Genomic DNA, 21,774 nt, shown 5'->3' on the forward strand with positions numbered 1-21,774 from the left:
ATTTTCAAGTATTGCTATCCTAGTCTTCTAACACCTACTGAAAATCATCAAGAAACAAGACCAAAAAAAAAAGCCCAAATAGAGAGAAGAGCATTTAAAAAAAATTATGTCCCTCTCCTTACCCCACCCCACCCTCCCACCCAGGAACTTGCTGACTTAATTCCAAACTCACAATTTATTGTACAGCCAGGAGTTGGAATAAGCTTTCCCTGAGCTCTCTTTCTACCTGTTTCAAAAAGTCAGAACGTGTTTCCTTGAATTCAGCCATCATTATTATTATTATTATTATTGCCATTTTCTCTACTAATATGCAACATATTTTCTAGGCAAGTTACTTCATTTTGGTAGCCCTGGATTTGTGTTCTATTGCTCCAAATACAGAACTTGAAAGTGCATCTGACTTCTAAACAGTGTTAATCAGGCAGGTTTCAGGGAGTAACTAGACCCAAAATATCTACATGCACAAGGCTTTGTAATGATGCATCTCTGTTGAAAGATGCAGAATTAATAACAGATCTGCTCAGAAATTTAGTGGCATAGCATCAGTTAGAGAGAGAACTGCTTTGCATCACAAGGTTTGGGTTTTAGAAGGGAACAAAGCACTGTCCTGTGCAGGAGGGGTCAGGAATGGGGATGGGTACAGATTAAATGTACAAGAAAAGCAAGTGGCTCACATGCAAGATGCAGTGCTGCACCATCATGGCACTGAGAGCATCTTTGGAGGTCTAGTCTCTACCTGCTACCCACCTTCAGAGGAGTGGGAGTTGTGTGATGTACACAAGGAAGCCTCAGAACTGCATGAAAATTTTGCTTAAACTAGTCTAAGTCACAGGTATTGTCACGGACTTTAAATGCAAATCCCCAGAAGACTGACCTAAAATTTACCATCAAATACAACACAATATAAATACACAAGGAGACTTGGGTTAATGCTGCTGACTGCATTCAGAATTCAGTAGTCTTGCTTTTTCCTTTTCAGTATTTCTAGCATACCAAAAGGCATATTTGTTTCTTCCCCCATAAATAAAGTTAAATAAAGTTAGTCTGATAATTTAATTTTGTAGATTTATAAAATATTTTCTATGCAACTTAACGCAATAGCCTAAAAAAAGCAATTAAATTTAACTTTAACAAATAGTATATTTACAATTAAAATAAGTACAGACCTTATTGGGTTTGCATTCATTTATAGCACAAAGTAATTTACAAGGCTTAAAGTAATAAATAAGTCACTGGAAAGCTTTCAGAGATGTGCATTGTCCATATGTCAGAGTGCAGTGGAGTTTCAGGAAGCAGTAATGAGTTCTGGCTAAAGCGTGTCCGTGACTCCTTATGTTGGACGGCCTTGACCAAAACGGGTTTTTGACCTGGGTTAAAAACACATGACAAGCATATTCACATTATAAATATAAGGTTCTTTACACTATTAATGCAGGTTTTTGATATGTGGGTTTTTTTGGTTTTGTTCTACAAGGTGGACAAAGAACAGGCTAAAAGTCTTGGCTAACACTTTTCCGGTTTTCTGTAATTTCCCAAAAAGAAAATGATGTTGGAGCTGCAGTGAACCTCCCCCCAGCACGGCTCCAAGAGTTTCATTATCCCACCTCTCCTGGGAGACCAAGGGAAGCTTTTGCACCTCATATGCTTAACCTGGTGGAAGCTGATCCATAGGTGTGTGAAATGAAGCATGTTTTTCTTTAAAATGTTTCTTTAAAACTCACCACCCCACACTCCCAAAACCCAGGAGTTTTTCTTGCTCATATTTTAAAATCTTACCTGGGATTCTTCTCAGCATTGCTTTGTCGTGCACTGACCTGTGCTGAGGCTTTTATCTGAGCTTCAAGTCTAGAATAAATGCCTCCTGCATACTGGAACCCAGAAAAAAATAACCAGGTTTTGACATGATTTCAATGTAATCAGTGACTTTCCATAAAAATATCACTAATATTCAGCACAATCTATGGCATACTTTTGTCCATTATCACAACCCAGTACTGTTTTTTTTATACCCATTCTACATTCCATGAGCAGTTTTTAAAAGCAGTGAACTTTAATTATTTTAAACTCCAATCCTCAAAAAATCAGGCTTGGAACAAAATTAAGATTGATGAAATTCATTCTTTAGCCTAAGTGTTGAATAGATGTTGCTTTTATTTGTATTTAATATTTTTGTTAACCAAGGCTCACTTCAACTCTGCAAACACTACATTTTGCCAGGACAAATCTTACTTCTTTGCTGTCTTTGGACTTGACTCGATCAAGGTCTCCCAGTCTCATTTTTATTAAGTGCCCTGTGATCTCAGACATTCTTCTCTGATCTGTCAGAAGTAAGAGAGGATATTTAGAACAAAGGTTTTCATTGCTACAGAACACAAGGAGGATTAGACACAGACTTTAGTGATACTGGATTTGTAATTTTTTTCAGTTCATATAAAAAATCTTGAACAGCCAAGCTCCTAAACCCTGATGTAGCCTCAGCAGCTTTGGCAGATACCAGAATCAGCCTGAAGCACTTACACTGAGATCAAAATCTCAGGAAATGGTTTGGAGGCAGAAGTTTTTAAAACAGCAAAATTGCACAAGAGTTTCAGGAGAGATTAAAAAAGGCAGAACAAATTAACCCAATTCTGAATATTTTTAGTCACAGAGACTGGGAAAGAGATGGAAGTGGATGTTTCTCTGTTTATCTGCACAGACAACAAATGTAAGAGGGATGCAGGAAAATATATCTGCATACTTTTATAATCATGAGATGACAAACTATAATCTCTGTAGGTTCTGTGCTGACATTCCAAATAAAGCACACAAATCACACTAACACCCCAAATCCCACTGCTGTATGAGATTAAATTCACCCTACAGGGATGTAACTAACTGAATTTTAAGAAAATTAGCTGGATCATTTCCTTTGCATAATGTTAACTTTATGAAAGCTAAACTCATGCAGGAACAGACCATCTTCTCTTTGAGCATCTTGGTTGTATCTCAGGGACCTGGAGGCATCCCATTTGTTCTGCTGCATGCTCACACTGCAAGAGAAAGGTGCACACACATCCCGTTATCAGGAACAGCTCAAAGGAGGGAGATACTAAAATGTGTTCTCAAGGGCTTTGAAAATTACTTACATGAACGGAGAAGCATCTCGGGAACTTGACTGTTGAAGAAAAAAAAAACAGATTTAATGTGGTTTTCTAAGGCCAAGTCCAAAACTTAGAGCAAATTCCTCACTATTTAAGGCAGCCAGAGAGCCTGGATTCACAGCTGTGATTTTACCTTATCAGATGGCTTCTCCCTTTTCTGAACACTAGGTGAAGAAACTGCTTTCTTTGGGTGCCTGTAGGATTTCTTTAATTTCTCCTTTCTCCCTGCTAATGGAAGAAATGTCTTTTCATACCCTCAGATACTTGGAATTTCTCAACTACAGAGCTACTAAAGTATTTTTCCCCCTCTATTTCTTTACAAATAGTGTAAATCAACAGGCTGTTTTCCTTTTATTAGTGTTGCAGGCACGCTAACACACAGTACTCAAATGCTTTTCTATGAGAAATATACAGAAACTCAAGTATGCATTTAAAATGCAGAGTGATTGCACAAAACAGCATATATTTTTTACCTTTAAAAATTAATGCACATACAAGCTACATTTTTGACCATATTAATTCAATGACTAAATTTTGAGCAATATCAGATCAAACAAGTTTAAATTTAAATTACAAAAATTTTCTTTCAAAATTTATATATTTTTTTTAACTGGTACAATTCCAATTGCCCTTTGAGTAATGACAAAAAGAACAAAGAAATCATTGGAAGCCTCTCTTCCAAAGAATCATTAGTAGGGTGAAAAGGAGAAGATGCCTTTTGGCTTACCATGTTCCTAAACCCACTAACACATTAGAAAAATGAATTAAAGTATTTTCAGATCATCTAAAGCTTAGCTTCAATGCAGACACAATTTTAGTTACATTAATCAGTCATTCCTCTATGTAATCAAAAGACAAATCTGCAGGGTTTTTTTTCCTTCATGTAAAAGCAGTCATGCAGTTGCTGCCTTTTCTTCCAACATTTATTACATGAAATCTCATTAATTTGAGAGTTTCCTGCAAAATAAGTGCTTGATAATTCCAGGGACTTCTCAGACATGAATAGCTGCAGCTTTTCTTGTTTGCCAGTGATTTTTGATGGCACCGAGCAGTGGGGTAATTTGTATCTAACCACAGGAAAACAAGGGATAAAATTCAAGTAACTTTGGGTCTTATTTTTGAATCACCTAATATTCAAAATCTGCTGACAGAGGACTTCTGCTGCCTCAAATCCCTATCTGATAACTCCAGAAAGGAGGACTGTAAAGACTTGATGTACCTGGTTTCTTGAACACTTCTTCTTCATCCCCCACTTCATCCTCAGTGACCTCTGAGCCCGTGGTGTACTCTTCCTCTTCAGATAACAGCGACTGCTGCTTCTAACCAACACCAGGAGAAGCCAGAGATTAGAAATGAGGCTGGGTTTCTACTAAATGATATATTAAATCTGTCTTGCAGGTGCTGACATCCAGCACAGTTCCCTATCTGAGTGACCAAAGATGAGTAATTCCTAAGAGCTAGGCACAGAATTATGGAAATGTCCAGTAATGTGATGTTTACATTGTTGGAATATTTACCTAAATATTACACTTTTACCTAATTAAGTGATAATGAGTGCCTAGTAATGAGAAATGATGAAGCTTAACAATGAAGACGTGAAGCACCTCAGACCAGCCAAGGGAAACAGATACTCAAAACCTTGGATTTTGATTTATGTGTCTGCCAGCCTAAAAAAATATTAACTGATGCATGCAGTGTTAGTGTGGATTGCTGCCATTTATAAAAACATTCAAAGGAATTTCTCATTTCTATTAAGGCCAAAGTAGTACTTCACACTTTCCATACTTTCTTGTAAAAACTGTTGCTATACTGCAACCTCCAAATTAAAGCAAAAAAATACATTTTTGTCTCATTTATTAGAAAATAAGACAAAAATTAAAGCTAGTTCTTTGCTAGTACAGAAGATCCAATATTTAAAATTAGTCAAATATTTTACTAACCAGCTGCAAAGTCCAGTTCTTCAGAGACAAAAACTGTTGCCACAAAGAGAAAAAAGGGCATATAAATTAAAGAAATAATAATAATTCAAATTAAAAAATGAGAGAAATTCTAAAAATAGGAGTGGTATGTTACAGTACAGCACTCTACACTGGTAACTCCCAGGCCTCCTCCCATCTTGGACTCCAAATTTTGGTGGAATGATCAAACCCAAGCAGCTTGAAAACCACTGACCAATTAAATGCAGTCAATTCATGTTTTAGTGAAAGTAAACTTAGCATTAAAAATATTTACAGCTGATTTTTTGATCAAAAACAGGGAAGTTATGTACTGAAATATTTCCAGCAGACATGGGATAAGTTTTGCCTTTTCACCAACCACGTATTTTGTACCTATGTCTTCAACAGTGTACAGGGTTTATTTTTATTTAAAATTGTTGAAGAACTTCTTCAAAGAAGAAAAGAAGAATTATTAGAAGAAAAGAAGGAAAAGCATCAGCACTCACAGCATTGATCTCCCCAGTTTTGGGGCCCCATGGTGTATTTGGCTCCACAAGCACATCACATTCAAGGCCTTTGTCATCACCCAGGCCAATACCAGAATCACTTCAGGAGAAATACATAAACCAAAAATAAATAATTCTATTCTACTACTTCTGAATCAGTCTCCATTGACTGGACATGTACCAAGAGAGCAGACAGACCTCTGAGTCAGACACATAACACCTTGACAGCAATACATTAAAATATAAAGATAGCAGTGAATGTTTATAGAGGTTGAGTGACTAAAAGCCTGCTTGAAAAGTGAAAGGAGAAAGTACTTGTTCTTCACTTCCCAATTTCCAAGTAAACAATCAAAAATAAGTCACCCTTAGAAAGACCTATGACTCATTTTGAAATGGCAGAGAACTCCAATATAACAAGCACACGTGTTCACTGTTGAGGGCTAAGTTATTTCACTAACACAATACAATGTTCTTACCTATTCTCATCCTTAGTGAAAGGAACAACTATAACATCTCTGTGGTGCAGCAGATCATTCAAGATCTGAGCAGTCTGAGATGGCAGAGCATCCCCCTCTACACTTTGAGACGGCAAAGCATCCCCCTCTTCACTTTGAGACGGCAAAGCATCCCCATCTTTGCTTTGAGATGGCAAAGCATCCCCATCTTTGCTTTCTGGAGGTAACTCCACCACATGATCCCTCACTTTGCAGCCCTGCAATAAAATGAGGCAGAAGATCAAATGTTGGAGTTGATGGGAAGAACTGATTCCAGTCAGTATAATAACGTAAGTTCAACTTCTGAATTACAATCCTAATTTTGGAAAAAGATCTGTTTTCCTAACATATTTTTTCCCACCCCACCACGTGCTTTGCTCTTTAAAGGAGAGCTGAAATACCTTTGGGAGGGTTGTAGGGTCAAACCGAAGAACTTTTTGGTTACAACAGGGATACACTCCTGTGCCAGTCGAGCCCAGAGCACTTGCTACACCTGGATAAAGAACTGGCTGCGAATGGTACTGGCAGTGGGAGAACTCAGTGCACAGGAAAGACTACAGCAGCAAAAAGACAGAGAGTGAGAGGTGAGACGACCTATGGAAGTAAAACTTGTGCACTGTAAAGAACGTGTGCCTATCTTTATTACCAAATATTATCCAAGCTGTTTTAATCCCTGCTTCACCCCCCAAAAGTCACCCACCACAAGCCAAAGTGAAATTACCTAACCTGGTTACATCTTGAGCAGGTCAACCAGTTGACAGTCCCCCAAAGACGCCAGTAAACATCCCGCCAGGACTTCAGTTCCTCATGAAGGCCAATTAAATACTCGTGCACTTCCCAGGTTTTGTCTCTGAAAAAGCAAAACATCAGTCTTGACTCTGTTTTGATCCTGCCACCAGGACCACAAGGTGGAGAAAGAGCAGAAAACACACTGGTAAAAAGCCTCCAGTAGTTACAACAGGAGGGATACAATGTCAGACAATAATTACTAAATTCAGAGCATGACAGAGGAAACTTTATTCTTTCAGAACATCCAGAACTCACCCATAGCAAAGAGTTACAGCTTGATTCACCTCAAGATCCATATACTGCAAATTAACAAGCTAAGATAAATATCTTCTATCTGCAACACAACAATATCTAAGAAACACAGTTTGAAAACACAAGCTCATTCCCTTTTGATGAAGGTACATACCTAGCAGTTCTAGTATTAAAAATGCAGGACTTTGTTCCTTCCTTGTGATCAAATGAGACACATCTCTTCAGAATTCAAAAGAGAATGTGCAAGTTGCAGTGGGGCTTGTTATCTTTAGAAAGAGCAGATAAAATTTCCTCCCTCCCATTGTTAAGCCCTGGCCTGAACCATTTTTGTTAAATGTGTGCCTAGCCTAGACTAAGCAAGCAGCACATCCAGTTGGAAGTCAGTTCTAGGCACCACTAGAGGACCAATAAACAGGAACATATTTTTAAATCATTAAAGATAGAACTGTATTAGCTCCTGAGCCTGAATTCAGGCATCACTTCTCAGTAAACATATTCTGTGTAGCAAAGCATCACAAGTAGCACTAGGCAAATAATTAGAATCTAGATAATCCTCTGAGTAACTTTAAAGTCCTGCACATTTATCTGCTGGGAATTGCAGAGCAGCCACATACACTCAGCTTAAGTGAAGTAATACAGTTAATGAATTTTACATGACTAATCACCAATGATCTTAAATAGGTCAGGACAGGGGTGCAAGATTTGATTGTAAGTAGGTGTTAGGCAGAACTTAACTCCACACCTTGGAATAATTGGTGAGAGCTACATGGAACTGTTTGGGCTGTTCTGAACAAAATGGATCTGATGAGAAAGGTCTGCTGTCATTAATCTCCCACTATCCCCCTTAAAATGGGCATGTGGGGAGGGAGGGAACTGCAGCTGATCATGGACTGATCTTCATTAACAGGAGAATCCAGCTGTTCACAGCCATGGATCAGACAGACAGAATTCAATTAAACATTCGTGCCAAATGAATCAGGCTTGCATACAGAACAGGTCCTGCAAGCTCCTCTGACAAATACGGCAGGAACAGAAAAACAACTGGCAAAGTTTATTCATAGCAGCCTTTAAGCAGGTTGAGCATTTGATTTGACAGTATAAAATCAGATTAGAAAATACTCTTTAGCCTTTCTTTGCTGGCATAGTGGGGTCCATCCTTCACTAAAAAACCTTGCAGAAATGCAGCATTTAATTCAATCTATCATCAACTGCACACATCTTAAAACCATCTGATGAAAGAATTAGCTGAGTATTTTCTATTTAAAGCAGTGCAAGCCAAAAATAGCCCTCCCAGTAATCATGGCTGCAGTTTTCTCATTTTCATTCAGAAGCAGCACTACTGAATGAATTTCAGTAGCACATCATCATAATCACATCCCCTGTTTTATTTTTTGCTAGGTAACACAAGAAGTTGAGGTGCTTCATATACTCTTCACATACCTGTGATTTAATTTTGTAACATATCTGAGTATGTAGTACTTGTAAAATCACCCAAAATCAGAGTTGAAAAACATTTTATGTATGTACAAATTCACTACCTTATATGAACATAGACAATATTCCCATGTTGGTCTATGTTGATTTTTCCTGGTACACAAGGAATTCTCCTTTCAGTTTCTTTGGTTAGCAACTTTTTACATAAACAACACCTAGATTGAAAAAAAAATAAAAAGAGAAAGAAGGAAAGAAAACATTGGAGTAAGAGCAGGGCTTCTGAACACAGGGGCTCTCCTTGCTATTGAAGCAGCCATATAAAAATGCCATACCTGTATAAAGTTGCTGCATTTCCTCTAGAATCTGGATTTACATACTCCGGATCAAACAGTCTCTCAATCTTCTTGCAGAAAAGTTTACTATTAATGACAGCAACACAGCTCACCCATTAGAAAAAACCCTGAAAATTGCTTTATGTATAGTGAGATTAACAATCACAGTCTGATAAGCAAAGTCACTCACAGAACCTAGCTTTTAATATCATTTTCCTTTAAATTATCCTGTCCATCTCATTTTTACACAAGTGTGACAAAAGTGATATTTTGTTTTTTCTTTATTAAAATGCTTGCCAATATTAACTACCAGCTTCTAGCTTGACTAAAAGACCTTTAATTAGAGAATATTGCTGTGAAACTGCACTTCATTCTAAGATTAAGCCTTCATCCCTACAGACTAAAATCCTCCCTTACTTTCACCTTGCTTGTCTGTCAGTCTGCCCTCCAATCATTGGCCCTTATCTTGATACTAAGCTGGGATCCTGATGGATGAAAGAACATTCCAGCACAACTATTCAGCCTCCCAGCAATCCTGAATTCTAAGTCCAAACATCCAAGTTCACAGGATGTTGAAGCCAAACCATTCTCTACCAATTAGGAGCATGCCATCCTATAAAAGGTTTCTCCCCCTAATCCTTGCTCCCCCATGTGAAATTCATGAATAATTCTCCCATGCCATGCTCCTAGTGTGGCCTCTCCTTTTGCTCATTTTCTATAAAAGCTCTTTTCTTTGCTCATAATTTTAATATAAAGTTCTGAAGTCACACCATTATATTCTGCATTAAAAATACATTTCATGAGAATATATAAAATCTATAATTTCAAACTACACAGTCTTAGCTGTTATGAAATATGATCCCAAAGTTCAACAGCACTTCAAAAGTGTATTACAAGGCAAAAAAGTTACCTCTTAAATTTGTCTCTTTTGTCCTTCAGCTCTTCCACCTCATTGTGCCTGAAGAGATCAGCAATGTGTGTAACAAGATTAGCGTTGATACAGTTCATGTTACATGGCGTGGCTACAATAGCATTCATATTTTGGTGACAATAATGAATACATTTCTCTACCTAGGAAAAATAGAAATATGAATGTTAAGGAATTCTGGACAAAAAGCCTCCATACTACTTGATTCAAAACTTTTAAGTGTGGTGTTTTGGAAAACTATTTCAGTTCGACTTCAAAATAAAAAACAAGCCTCAGATTTGCCTAAAGTTGATCCTGAATGACCTGACTTAGTTTATGATCTCCTCCAAAAATTTCAGTAACTTTCCAGTTGCTTGTTAAAACAGAACCACAACACACATGGATCCCAACTTCAACAGTTGTGCTTTGCTGTGGGCCATCCCAATGACAGAACTTTTGACAAACATTTTAACAAAGTCAGCAGCTATTCCTTATACAGAGCTGGAAAATCAGATCCTAAACTGCAGACATATCATTCACGTAGAAAAGGATATAAAACAAGCACTCTAGATCACACTATCAAATTTGGAAATAACATACTCTAAGTTTTATTGCATTGAGATTTTGCAAATATTGGATTGCTGCACTGAATAGAAGTGTTAAAAATCTCAAAATGTTCCCATTGCAGCACCTGTTTATGTAAGGGCCAAAGCACAACAAACCAGCTGCTAAGACACCTGGTAATTAACTGTGCCCTCATGCCAGAAAAATCAATCTTTCTCAATACTTACTAATGAATCCATCTTCAAAAACTCAGAAGAAATAAGGATTGAGATGACATTTGATGGTTCTAGAAGGCAACAGAACAAAGGTGGAATTTTTTACATGGATTTTTTTTGTAATTTCATATTGCATCCCTCTCTCTTCATATTTAGCATCTGTGTTAGCTATTATTTTAGCAATCAACTTGTCATTCCATCTTCTAGTATTCAGAACCTTTTAACCATCTTAAGAAATAAACTTTTAGTTTACCATTTCAGTGGCCAGAGTAGAACTATAACCTGGAAAAATTATTAAAATTGGAAACCTTATTAAAATTGGAAAAGGAGGCTCCACAGGGATACAATGACTAAACAATTACACAAGATTAACTTCCACCTGTAGGCATCACACCCAGCTGAGATTTTTTCAACATAACCTTCACATTGCAAGTTATAAACAAACCAAGAGAAGAAAGTTACATTTTAAAAAGTGGTAGCAAAGGCTCATTAAAAAATTTAAAACTTGCCTCAAAATCCACAAAGGCTCTTCTACCATTGTATTGGATTGCATTGAAATTGTAGAAAACATTGCAATTGTACCAACAGGGAGCAGAGGAGAAACAAACAAACCAATCATCAGCATTTAAAATCTACCACTCTGTCCTTGGTCAGAAGAGGTCTGAAGAGCCTTAATTAAAAACATCACATCCCAAAATATATTAGGGCTTTTTTATTACTTCAACTTTCAGCATGTTTCCTCAAAGCTGTCAGTGCTGGCAAAGCTGAGCCATCTGCTGAAATGTCCAGAGGATCTCTGTTGCAACACTCTGCTAACAACTGATGATGCCTTGTGCAGGCTGCCCTAGAAGAGAGGCTAGAGCTAAAGTATAAAGGAGGGATTTATTAGGAGGCCTCAATGGATCCACCTTGGGCAGCACAAGAGCCCAGCCAGGGCTGCACCCAAGATGAACCAAAATGGTCCCAAAAGGCACGAGCGCTCACGAGGTCTCTCACTTTGATCAGTTCTGCTCCATTTGCATATTGGAGTTCAATGTCTAATTACAGCTTTAGGCTATGAAGTCACATCCCTGTTTTTCTCTCTTCAGCCCACGTTGTTTGTGCTCCTGGGCCTGAGATTTGGATCATTTGTCCTTGGTCCCAGCTAGATAAGAATTGTTTTGTCTCCCTACTCTGTGAAGAGAGCTCACCATCCCCTAATATGAAGCCCAGACTCAAACACTAAAGCAGCACAGAATCTGAAAAATATAAAAGCTAAACCTGAGGCATCATTGACAACAGCCAGAAACAGACTGAGGCTGAACTGCACCAAAACCATTGATCTTCTATTAGTACAGAACATAATGAACCTACAAGAAATGATCTGCTTTTACCTAAAGTGGGCATTTCATCAGCCTCAGACTCCTTGGAGTTCCTTTTGACGTATCTTATCAGCCAGTCAAAGATGTGAACATCACAGTGCACGGAGATGTCCACCTCCTCCCAGCGCTGGGCATCCACTGACAGGTACTCAGCAAAGTATTTCATCTCTGAAATCAAAAGGTCTCGAGGACACACAAAATCTTCTTTGAGGTTTTTGGCTTCGTCGCACACATGGATCACCATATTCGGCCTCCAGAGGAAAAAAGCCACAAAGCAAATTAGGAGCCTAAGCCAATCAGGACACCAAATCCCAACGACCTCATCTCCAACTCTGGGTCATGCATTGCAACACTGATGACATCAACAGGGTTTTATTAACAGAGGGAAAACAAATTGCAGCTATTCACTATTAATAGAAATTATTGTTGGATAGAAGACAAGGCATATCATCTACAGATAATCAGAGTGATTTAATTAAGGGAGCAGAAATAGAAAATTTCTAGCTCTATTCTCCAATTTTGTCACCTGTTTGTTATAGGATACTACTTGAATTATATGGAGAACTTGTTTGTTCTCCCTTCTTAATATTCTTCAAATAATAACCAGATATAGATGCCTAAATCACTAAGGCACCAAGGACAGTAACAGCAATTTTCACCAGTGGAAATTAAGATTTGGTTTATTGCACATCAAAAATCTCTATTTCTTAAGAAATGCTTGAAGCTAGAATCAGTAAATGCTGCCTCTATAGAGAGATGCTTAAGTTTCAAACAAACATTATTCTATGTGTAATTATATAGTGTGGAAAACAGGGATATGTGATGGAATAAAAGTAACCTGGATGGCTACTGGAATTCATGGGAAAATTTTTCATTTAGAGCTCTTTTCCTGCTTTTACATAGGACAAATCTATGTTCAACAGTATTTTTTAAAGTGTAATTGAGCATCAGTCTTGTTTCAATCCTTTATAAAACCAGGTATGTTTCTCATTTCTGCCACAGCAGTGATCAATCACCCAGAGGAACAGTACACAGATTTATAAATATCTTATTGCACACAAGACATTCTCAAACCAACTCCTTAAACTTCTGCAGCAATAGAAGGTTTCCAAATTTCTTACAGCATTCATTAGGCTGCTTCCAGCTGTTTTCTTTCTGGTAGCAGATAAATTTCAGTAATTTAGTCATCTTTCTGTCAACTCTACAATCCCCTAGATAACAAACACACAAAGCTCTTCTTACCCCTGGGTTTCGTCAGTGCTTTCTCCACTGTTATGTACAGGACCTTGCTCAGATTCTGAAGAACAACTCCTTGAGGAGGCTGCACTGGGCCTTCCTTCAATGTAAGGAAAAGAGGCTGCATTAGAACAAAAACTCCTGATCTTTTGCTCTTCAGCATCTTGGAAATGCAGCTGAAGCATGGCTGTCATGGTGGAGCAATGGCACAGCTAGCAGCAAATCTGCTTCCCTAAGGGCTACTAAACAATCCAGATTCCTGCTCTGAGTGCCACCCATGGGAACTCACAGCAGCACCACTGCTGGATTTCCCAGACACTTGGCTACAAACCCAGATCATTTCTGGCTCAACACTGAGCATGAGACTCTCAGCCTGTGGCACTTTCTTCTGGGAATGTGACCCATTGCTTGAGCTCTCCTGGTCTGCTTTGTGGGAGATGGCTCCTAAGATCCTGCCACATCAAAGCTTCTGCCAGGACAGAACTTGAGACCAATGCCACTCCTTACCCTCACGTGCCAGCCTTGGAAATAAGCAGCTTCCAAAGAGAAGCACAGAAGACTCTTAGGATGTGTTTGTTTTTGCCAAATTTCTCACACATGCGACTTAAACCAGCTATCACATCAAACAATGTTCAAACAAAGCAGACCAGGAAACTTGCCTGGTCCCAGAGCTACATCACTGAGGGTGTTCCAGGAATAAAGGACAGAAACACTTCCAATAGTTCATCTTCACAAAAGTACTACAAGCAGTGGAAGGTGCACACAACAACCTAGTGAGGTTCAGGAGTTCAGCCACCAAATCCACTGAGTTCTGGACCAAGGGTTAAAGCAACGACTGTCATTTCAGCTGTGAATGGATTACTGCAGTGTGAAACTTCAATAATCTTGCTTAGAAGTCAGAAAGATCATTATTTTTTTAAACAATGGACGGGCACACATCTGTCTTCCACTGAAAACCCTGAGGTGGTGATTTTCCATTGTTATGCCATTCTCTCAGATTTCTGGGAGCTCCAGAAACAATCTCCCTCTTGAGTAATGTAAGAGGCTGAAGAAGATTAAGACAGACCTCTTCACCTAATAGCTGAACAACTACAGCACACTGACAGCAAAAATGATGTGGTTCAGAACACAGCAGTTTTGCCCTTCAGGAAAGCAAAATTACTGCACCATAGGCAGAAGAAACTAAACTAAACTTTCTCCAAAGATGCAGCCAAAAGCCTTGCACAGTTAAGTCTCAGTAAGGCCTTAGTAGAGGGAGCACAGTTAGCAGAAGGGGAAGATTCACTCAACAGATTCACTCCCAGTAAAACCTTGGGAAGGGCTGCTCCAGCCACAGCTTCTGGGCAGCCATCCTCACTGCAGGCGAGCTGGGAGCCCTGGGCTGGAATCAAAGGTGTCAGTTTTATAAGAAGGGACTGTGGAAATACACGGTATGAAAGAGTTCTGCCTGCAAATACATTAACAAGTCCATTGTGAACACAGTGATTTATTGAAGGCAATAATGCTGAGAAGAATATGCAAATTCTTCAAATGAATGGGGACATCTGAACTTCACCACACATTGCTTCCTATCTTTTTTTTTTCCTCCCCTCCAAAGCTTACAGATTGATTAACTTTTGAAACCTTGTAACAAATCCTTTAGGTAAAAGGCTATCTTTACTGTCATGAGATGTAATCAGAGAGACTTACCAGCAGTGTGCCTTGTAATTAGCAAGTATTAAATGAGCTTTTATAACTCAGCCAAAACCAGAATCCAGCTCAGAATGAGTATGGTCTGATTTGCTTTTTCTTTCTGTTACTCATGACTACAAACAAATACCAACAGGCCCAAAACTCTTGATCCTAACAATAATCTAACGTGAATAAATCCACTAGGAAGCAATTATTTAAACAAAAAAACATTTACAAATAGGATTGTCTCAAATGCCCAATTCTGAAATGCACAAGTGCCTCACAAATACTAAGAAGGTGAGTTCACCCAAGCCTGTGAGAAAAAAAGATTAATTACCCTAATTTCATATCAACAAATTACACTCAAACAGGGCAAATGATTTATCCAGAGTCACAAAGAAAACAGAATAATCTCAGGGCAGGATCTTGTCAAAGGAAACATTACATTAGTGGACTTGACTGCATTAATACTCATTACACGTATGACATTGTTAGAAAGAAAACATGCACTAATTGTCTCAGGAGTTCTAGAAGCAGAGTTAGCTCATTAACTGCCTCCTGGGGAGCTGCTAATCCTGTGAACAGGGACCTGTGGGTGCCAGCAGCATCCATCCCACATCAGGCATGGAACACATAATGGAAAGCTGGTGGGAAGCACTTCCAGTCTTGACACTCCAGATACAGTTTTCCAGTGTCAGCCCTTGATTAGAGCTATTAAAACACTTTGAACAAAGGTCAAACAGCTGTTTTTCTGCTGCAAAGAGGACAGTGAAAGCTGCAGGGAAGGACATTTTAAACAGAGAACACATTTAAATGCTTCACTGTCATCTTAACTTTTAACACAGAAATTATTTATTCATCACTGAAGCAAATTTCTTGTGCAAATACATTTATCAAGTTCTAAAGTCTGGAACATCTCTGTACTGAAAATCAGAGAATAACTCACATACATTTAATTACAACTTCTAACAGAAGTAGTATGAAAGGAAATGTTAACAATATTTAATTGTGCTATGATTGAATTTACAACTATTGGGTTTGGTCCTCTTCTGCCCAATAATTGCTGGGACACATAATTGACCATGACACATTTTATGTCATCTCAAGATTGCCCTGAAGCAAAAATAAGATACATTTTGCTTCAACTCCTCTGGATAGCCATGGCAAAGACAGGGCTTGTAGCTGGGAGAGGAAGGTTTGCCCTCAAGGGATCACCTCCTCAGCTTTCTGCAGCTTTTCTTCACAATACCCTCCAGTTATTTTAATAATGCTGCTAAACGTAACTTCAAATGGCTGTAAGGTTAACAGCACACCACCAAAATTCCCAAACAGAATTCAGCAGAAAGGTTTATGCCTCTTGGAAGACAAGTTACCAAAAAAACCCAAGCAAACATTGATTCTTAAACTAAACTAATGGCAAGTGCCTTGTTGTATGCATTATATTCATAATTAACCCTCCAAAGACTGTCATTCCTGGGTGGACTTAACCACTCAGGACAGAAGCATGCACACACTGATTATCAAAGCCAATATAGGTCAGAATGACTAAAAACATACCAGTTATAGTAATGGAATCCTGCCCAATAGCAGGCTCCTGAAACTCTGTCTGTGAATCGAGCAAGGAGGATTTGATGTACGTAGCTAAAGTCTCCACAGGACTCCCACCAGCAGCCATCAGGGGATTATATTGGTTGTCAACAGGTGAACTTCCACTGCTTTTTAGCTCATCAAACCTTTTTGCACACTGTCACAAGATTAAATGATAGGACAATGAAGCAGTAGCTTTCAGCACATCTTTAATAACTATGATTTGAGATGGAGACTGTATTGCACATTTTTGCATGTGAATAGTTACTGATATCAAACTCATAAATGCTGCCTACTTAGTGGTATCAAAAAAGTACATAAACACACAGTAAAGTAAGTTACCATAATTAATGATCCTAATAGAAAGAGAAAAAATTAGATACAACCTATTTCAACTTGAATTTCCTTAAACCCTGTGATTTTAAGCCCAGTTTTCAAAAGTGAAAATTATGGGGAGAGTCTGAATTCTCATAACTAGTTCTTCCACCATAAACATGGTCAAGTGTTATTAAGAGTGGCTATATAAATTGATTCACAATTATTATTCTTTTACCTTATGACTTCCATTCCAATTTGGACAAAAGGGACTGCTGCTTTCCAGTGCAATTCTATAAACTTCCCATCCCCTGTTTTTGATGAACTAGAAAGTCTTTCTGTTCTGTAAATTTGTACCAACACCATCCCAATTACAGGTTTGGCTCAGAAAAGTCCTACACAGAGGTAACTTGCACATACAAATCTAAATCTATTTAATCCTGCAGGTGCTCCTCCTGTGACACAGGTGTGGGGCTCCATTAGCAGCTGGTTTTATTTATTTATTTAGGGTTGAGTTAACAGACATGTCATGCCAGTGCCCCTTGGGCCAAGGGCACACAGGGACATCCTTCTGATATTCACAGTGTCTCAAATTTGGGATGCCAGTCACATACACAGAAGAGACAAATAAAGAGATATTTGTGCTTTTATCCAACTGCCTTAAGCAGGGACTCCTTAACATATTTGAGACATTCAGTCCTGTAAAAACAGAGTAATCAGACATGTACTAATCAATCATATGAATTAATGTGAGGAGAGGACTCACTGATATTGTTTTATTTAACATGCACAGTGCTGTCTGCACATTGAAAGGTGAACAATAGAGACGTCCCCGAGCCTCTGCCAAGAACTTGAAAGGCAGCAACACTCCACAGAAGCCTCTACACCCAGTCCTTCATTTTTATGTTCAAAATACAAGGTTACAGCAACGCCCAACAGCACTGCTATAAATGGGAGCTGACACACTTGATTAGGCTTGCAAGAAAGCCAAGACCACTGTCTTGTTTTCTTTCAGCTTTGCTGAATCACAAGGGCAAAAGACATTTTCTTTTCTTAGCTTACACCCTCTCAGAAATGAAAAAGTCAAAATTTTTATTAAAAAAGGAGCATTTCACCAGGAAATTCAGCAATCCAGAAAGAGAAGTATACAGAGGTTCTTCCAACTCTACTCCAACCAAAGAAAGAAAAATCCACTCCTTGCAGGATCAAAAAAGAAGCAATTGCACTCCTTATCCAATAGAGATCTGTAACCCCTCCTCGTTTAGAGTTGTAAAAGCACACACAGAGAATTATTATGTTCCCTAGTAAGGACACTGCAACCTGCATGGGGTTAGTGGTACTGCCATCCTTTCCATCCAAGTCTTAGCTAGGGAGTTTGGAACGCAGTAGCACTTCTACCTTTTTTTAATTCCACTTTTTAATTTTTCCTTTCCAGTAAATTTCATTTTTATTCTTTATAAGTTCTAATTAAATACAATGCAGAATGCATTTCTCAATTTCAATGCTCAGGTTCTGTAGAAACAAAACAAAACCCCCCCACCTCTTTTCAATCTACTGCTCATTTAACATTTTCAATTAGGTGCAAATTACTTTAGGGAAAAAAAATCCAAAAAAAACATTAAGTTCAATTTCCCTCCTTTCCCCCAAGAAATGTTTTTGGTTTTTTTTATCCATAAAGCATTACTTAAATCATATGAATTCTTTTATTAGTGAACTCACTTCTTTAGATGTGTATCCTGGAACCAGCCTTGCCACACTGTCCCAGTTGATAGGCTGAGGAACACCAATTAGGGAACACAGGATCATATCCAAAACCATTTGGTTGTTGTCATAGGGGAAGTTATTGTTTTCTGAGAATCCACGACTCATCTTTGGCTACTTGAGCCTAGAAGAGAAAGAGATTTTAACAAGTCTCACTGCATGGTTTGCTAAAGCTTGATCTACTTTACCTGCAGCACTCCATAAATTACTGGGGAAAGTGTTTACCACAGCATTAAAGTCAAGTACTGAGGCTTTTTAAAAAAAATTTACATATTCTCAAAACCCTGAGGGAGAAGCAGATGTGCAAAGCACACCAAACCCAAGAGCAGCAGCAGCTATTATCCACCTTTCCTCTGAGCTGCCTGTTTCCAGAGGGGAAATCACACTTCTGAGGCCTCCAACACAAGAGAAAGGCTTCCCAAATCTCAGAATAAACAGCCAAAGTTACAGAGGAGCATTTTAATGCAAATTTACACACGTTCAAATACTTTTGTCTGTCCCCACAAACCTTCCATTCTCAGCTCTGCTCTCCTCTTGCTCTGCCCACCTGCTCAGCACACCTGAGTGCCATTATTTGGAAGCCAAATCAGGACACCAATTTAAGGGCCATCAACACTTTGGAGCCAGAAAACCACATCTGAATCTCCTTCAACTCTCATCCCCAACACCTGACATCCCCAACTCCTTATTAGCCAGGATGAGCAGCTCCAAACACCACAAAGCATATAAAGACAGCAGAAAACACATTATAAAACAGGATTACATTTCATTTGTTTGGGGTTTTTTTCTTTTTCCAGGTGGATTTTCTGTATAGCACCAGGGAACAGAGTAAAAGTCCAAAGTACTGATTTAGTCTATGCTGGGAAAGAACTGTGGGCATTAAGAGTTTCATGTTCAAGTAAAACACGGACAAAGAGCTCAGAATAAAAACACTTAATAACAGAACTTAAAAGCCACACACAAGTTTTTGAGTTAAAAAGCAACAATTATAGGGAATTTGAGAGAAAATACACCTAGATAACACCTGATAACTCGTTACTAAAAGCATACCACACATAGATGTTTCTTTTACACCACCCTCTTCCTAAAAGAAAAGATGCTTAGAATGCACAAAATAGCCCTGTTTTTTCTCCCTCTAGAAGCTGTTCCAGCCCTTTTTTCTGCTTGTTTTGTTGGTAGAAACAGAAATCACAGCAGCAGGTAACTGTAAGCTTTCATCCTCTCCAAAGAGCAGCTGAATTCAATCAGAAGGAAAAAAACCCAGAACCCACTGAGAGAATTCTTTGATTTCCCACAGCCATGAGATTTAAAAAGAAGGTTAAAAAGCCACAAAACAGAGGACAAGTCCTGTAGAGCATTTCGTGCAATTTCAGCAATTCTATCTAAATGAAATCTGCTGTCAAATATGCCAAACAGCCAGTTTTAAAAGAGAAAGGTCCTCACAGGTTCCAGGAGCCCGGAATTCCGAGTAGAACAGATACCACTGCCAGGTGAAAGTGGCTCAGCCCCTGTGTCCTTACCCCTGAGAGCACTTGGAGGCAGTGTCACTGTGGTGATTCCGTGGTGCAGACCTCTCTCTGTCAGTGTGCACACAGATGTCAGTACCAATCACACCCCAGCCCTGAACAGCTCCTCTTTCTGCTGTCAGGAGGAGAAATAACCCGGCCAGGGCAGGTCAGCACCAGAGCCAAAGCCCAGTGCTTATGAAACACAAGGCTGACTTCTTGTGCTAGCTCGTGCACATGGAGCAGCTGGTTTAAAAATATGTTTGGATGAGATAAGTAGATGATGGAGCATTATAATCCCTTGGTTTCCCACCATAAAATAGGCTTAATGCGAGTAGAATCACCAGCAATGTCAGTATTCCACAAATCACCACTTTGAGGGTGGGATGATTACATTGGGCAATCAAAGAAAGAAAGGAAGAGAGAAGGAAAACTTTTTTTTGGCAAAAAAAAAGGAGCATGTAATTTACAGGGAAAAACTCTGAGTGCTTCAGTGGTACCAAGTTTATTACAAATCAACCCTGTGGACCATGAAGCAGCCCGAGCATGAAGGGATGACAGGTGCTCTAAAACGTGATGACACGTTCAGAGACAATCAAGTCTTTGTCTCTCAATAAAGGTTTCTTTATTTGCTTATTCTGCACATCAAAATACAGTTCTGTATGGCATTATTACTGCAAAGACAAACGAAGGAAGAGACTTAATTACTGGCATAGAGAAATATTTTTATTTATATTCTGCAAAGAGCACGGGACTCCTCTGTGCAGTTTTACACATGACATTCAATATTTGCTTTTTTGTCCTTTAGGAAACCCTGTTGGAAATATAAAGACAGAAGCAAGATTCTGTCTCATGCAAGAGCTCTCTAAAAGCAGCAACATAAAGCCTGTAAGAAAGCATATTCTTAAGAGAAAAAGCAACTTCTACAGATTCTCTCCACTCTGTTACTGCAAGGAAAGCTCATGTTAACCCCTTCCTCAACTATGAAAATTGGAGAAAAAAAAAGTTTCCAAATTATTTAACTCTGACCAACTCATTTGAGATGCACAACACAGAAAGATACGTGAGAACAGAAATTCCTATTAATACTCAGAATTCCAAATCAAGCGGTGCAAAGGATTCCCAAGAGTTGATTCATTATGGAAACACACAATCTGATTGGACTTTTTTTATGAATTAAAGCAAACCATTAATGCAGAAAGGAAGCATTACTGCCCCTGGCAGGGGCAGAGCCTGAGGGAAGGTGAGGATGGTGGGATGGGCACGAGGTTTCCATGCACAGCCTGGAACGCAAGGAAGTGATGGTGCAGAATGAGGCGGCGGACAGGAACAACAGCAACTTTGCTGCTTGCCCGCGTACCAGCCAATGTTAAAAATTACAAAGCGTTTAAATTTAAAAATATAAAAGCCCGTCTCAGACAACCTACAAGTGCAGCAACCTCAGAGCGGGGACCCTGAGGGCCCCCCGGGCGCTCTCTCCCGGGACCCCTCCCGGGTTTACCTGGCGGTTCCCAGGCGCGGAGCCAGCGGGGCGGGATGGGACGTGCGGGGGGCTCCTCCTTGGGACGATGCGGGGCAGCAGCAGCGGGACGGGGGCTCAGCTCCACCGCAGGACGAGCGGGACCCGCGGGCGCCCCGTCCGCACCCGCCGCGCCCTCATCTGCCGGCACCGCCCTCAGGGGCGGGGCGGGACCGCCGTGAGGGGGGGGCGGCCTCCGCCAATGGGCGCGGGGCGGGCTCGGAGGCCCCGCCCCCCGCGCCGGGCGCA

The 21,774-nt window shown here is 39.4% G+C and overlaps 1 protein-coding gene across 1 annotated transcript; it reads right to left on the reverse strand.

Annotated features, from left to right (window-relative positions):
- Positions 1 to 165: 165 nt before the first annotated feature.
- Positions 166 to 21,643, reverse strand: SANBR (SANT and BTB domain regulator of CSR). The gene is made up of 21 exons (XM_041474007.1): positions 21,508 to 21,643; positions 18,460 to 18,625; positions 16,396 to 16,582; positions 13,174 to 13,267; positions 11,944 to 12,182; positions 10,583 to 10,641; positions 9,795 to 9,955; positions 8,885 to 8,971; positions 8,657 to 8,767; positions 6,804 to 6,927; positions 6,479 to 6,631; positions 6,060 to 6,295; positions 5,584 to 5,683; positions 5,081 to 5,113; positions 4,360 to 4,459; positions 3,274 to 3,368; positions 3,126 to 3,154; positions 2,956 to 3,029; positions 2,230 to 2,318; positions 1,777 to 1,868; positions 166 to 1,367 (listed from the first exon to the last, which is right to left on the reverse strand). The coding sequence occupies exons 2-21, from the start codon at positions 18,607 to 18,609 to the stop codon at positions 1,331 to 1,333; spliced, it is 2,250 nt and encodes a 749-aa protein (XP_041329941.1). The 5' UTR covers positions 18,610 to 18,625; positions 21,508 to 21,643; the 3' UTR covers positions 166 to 1,330.
- Between the last annotated feature and the right edge of the window lie 131 nt (positions 21,644 to 21,774).

The sequence above is a fragment of the Pyrgilauda ruficollis genome, unplaced genomic scaffold (genome assembly GCF_017590135.1).
Source record: "Pyrgilauda ruficollis isolate IOZ18807 unplaced genomic scaffold, ASM1759013v1 scaffold31, whole genome shotgun sequence".
In the NCBI taxonomy this organism is placed as follows: domain Eukaryota; kingdom Metazoa; phylum Chordata; class Aves; order Passeriformes; family Passeridae; genus Pyrgilauda; species Pyrgilauda ruficollis.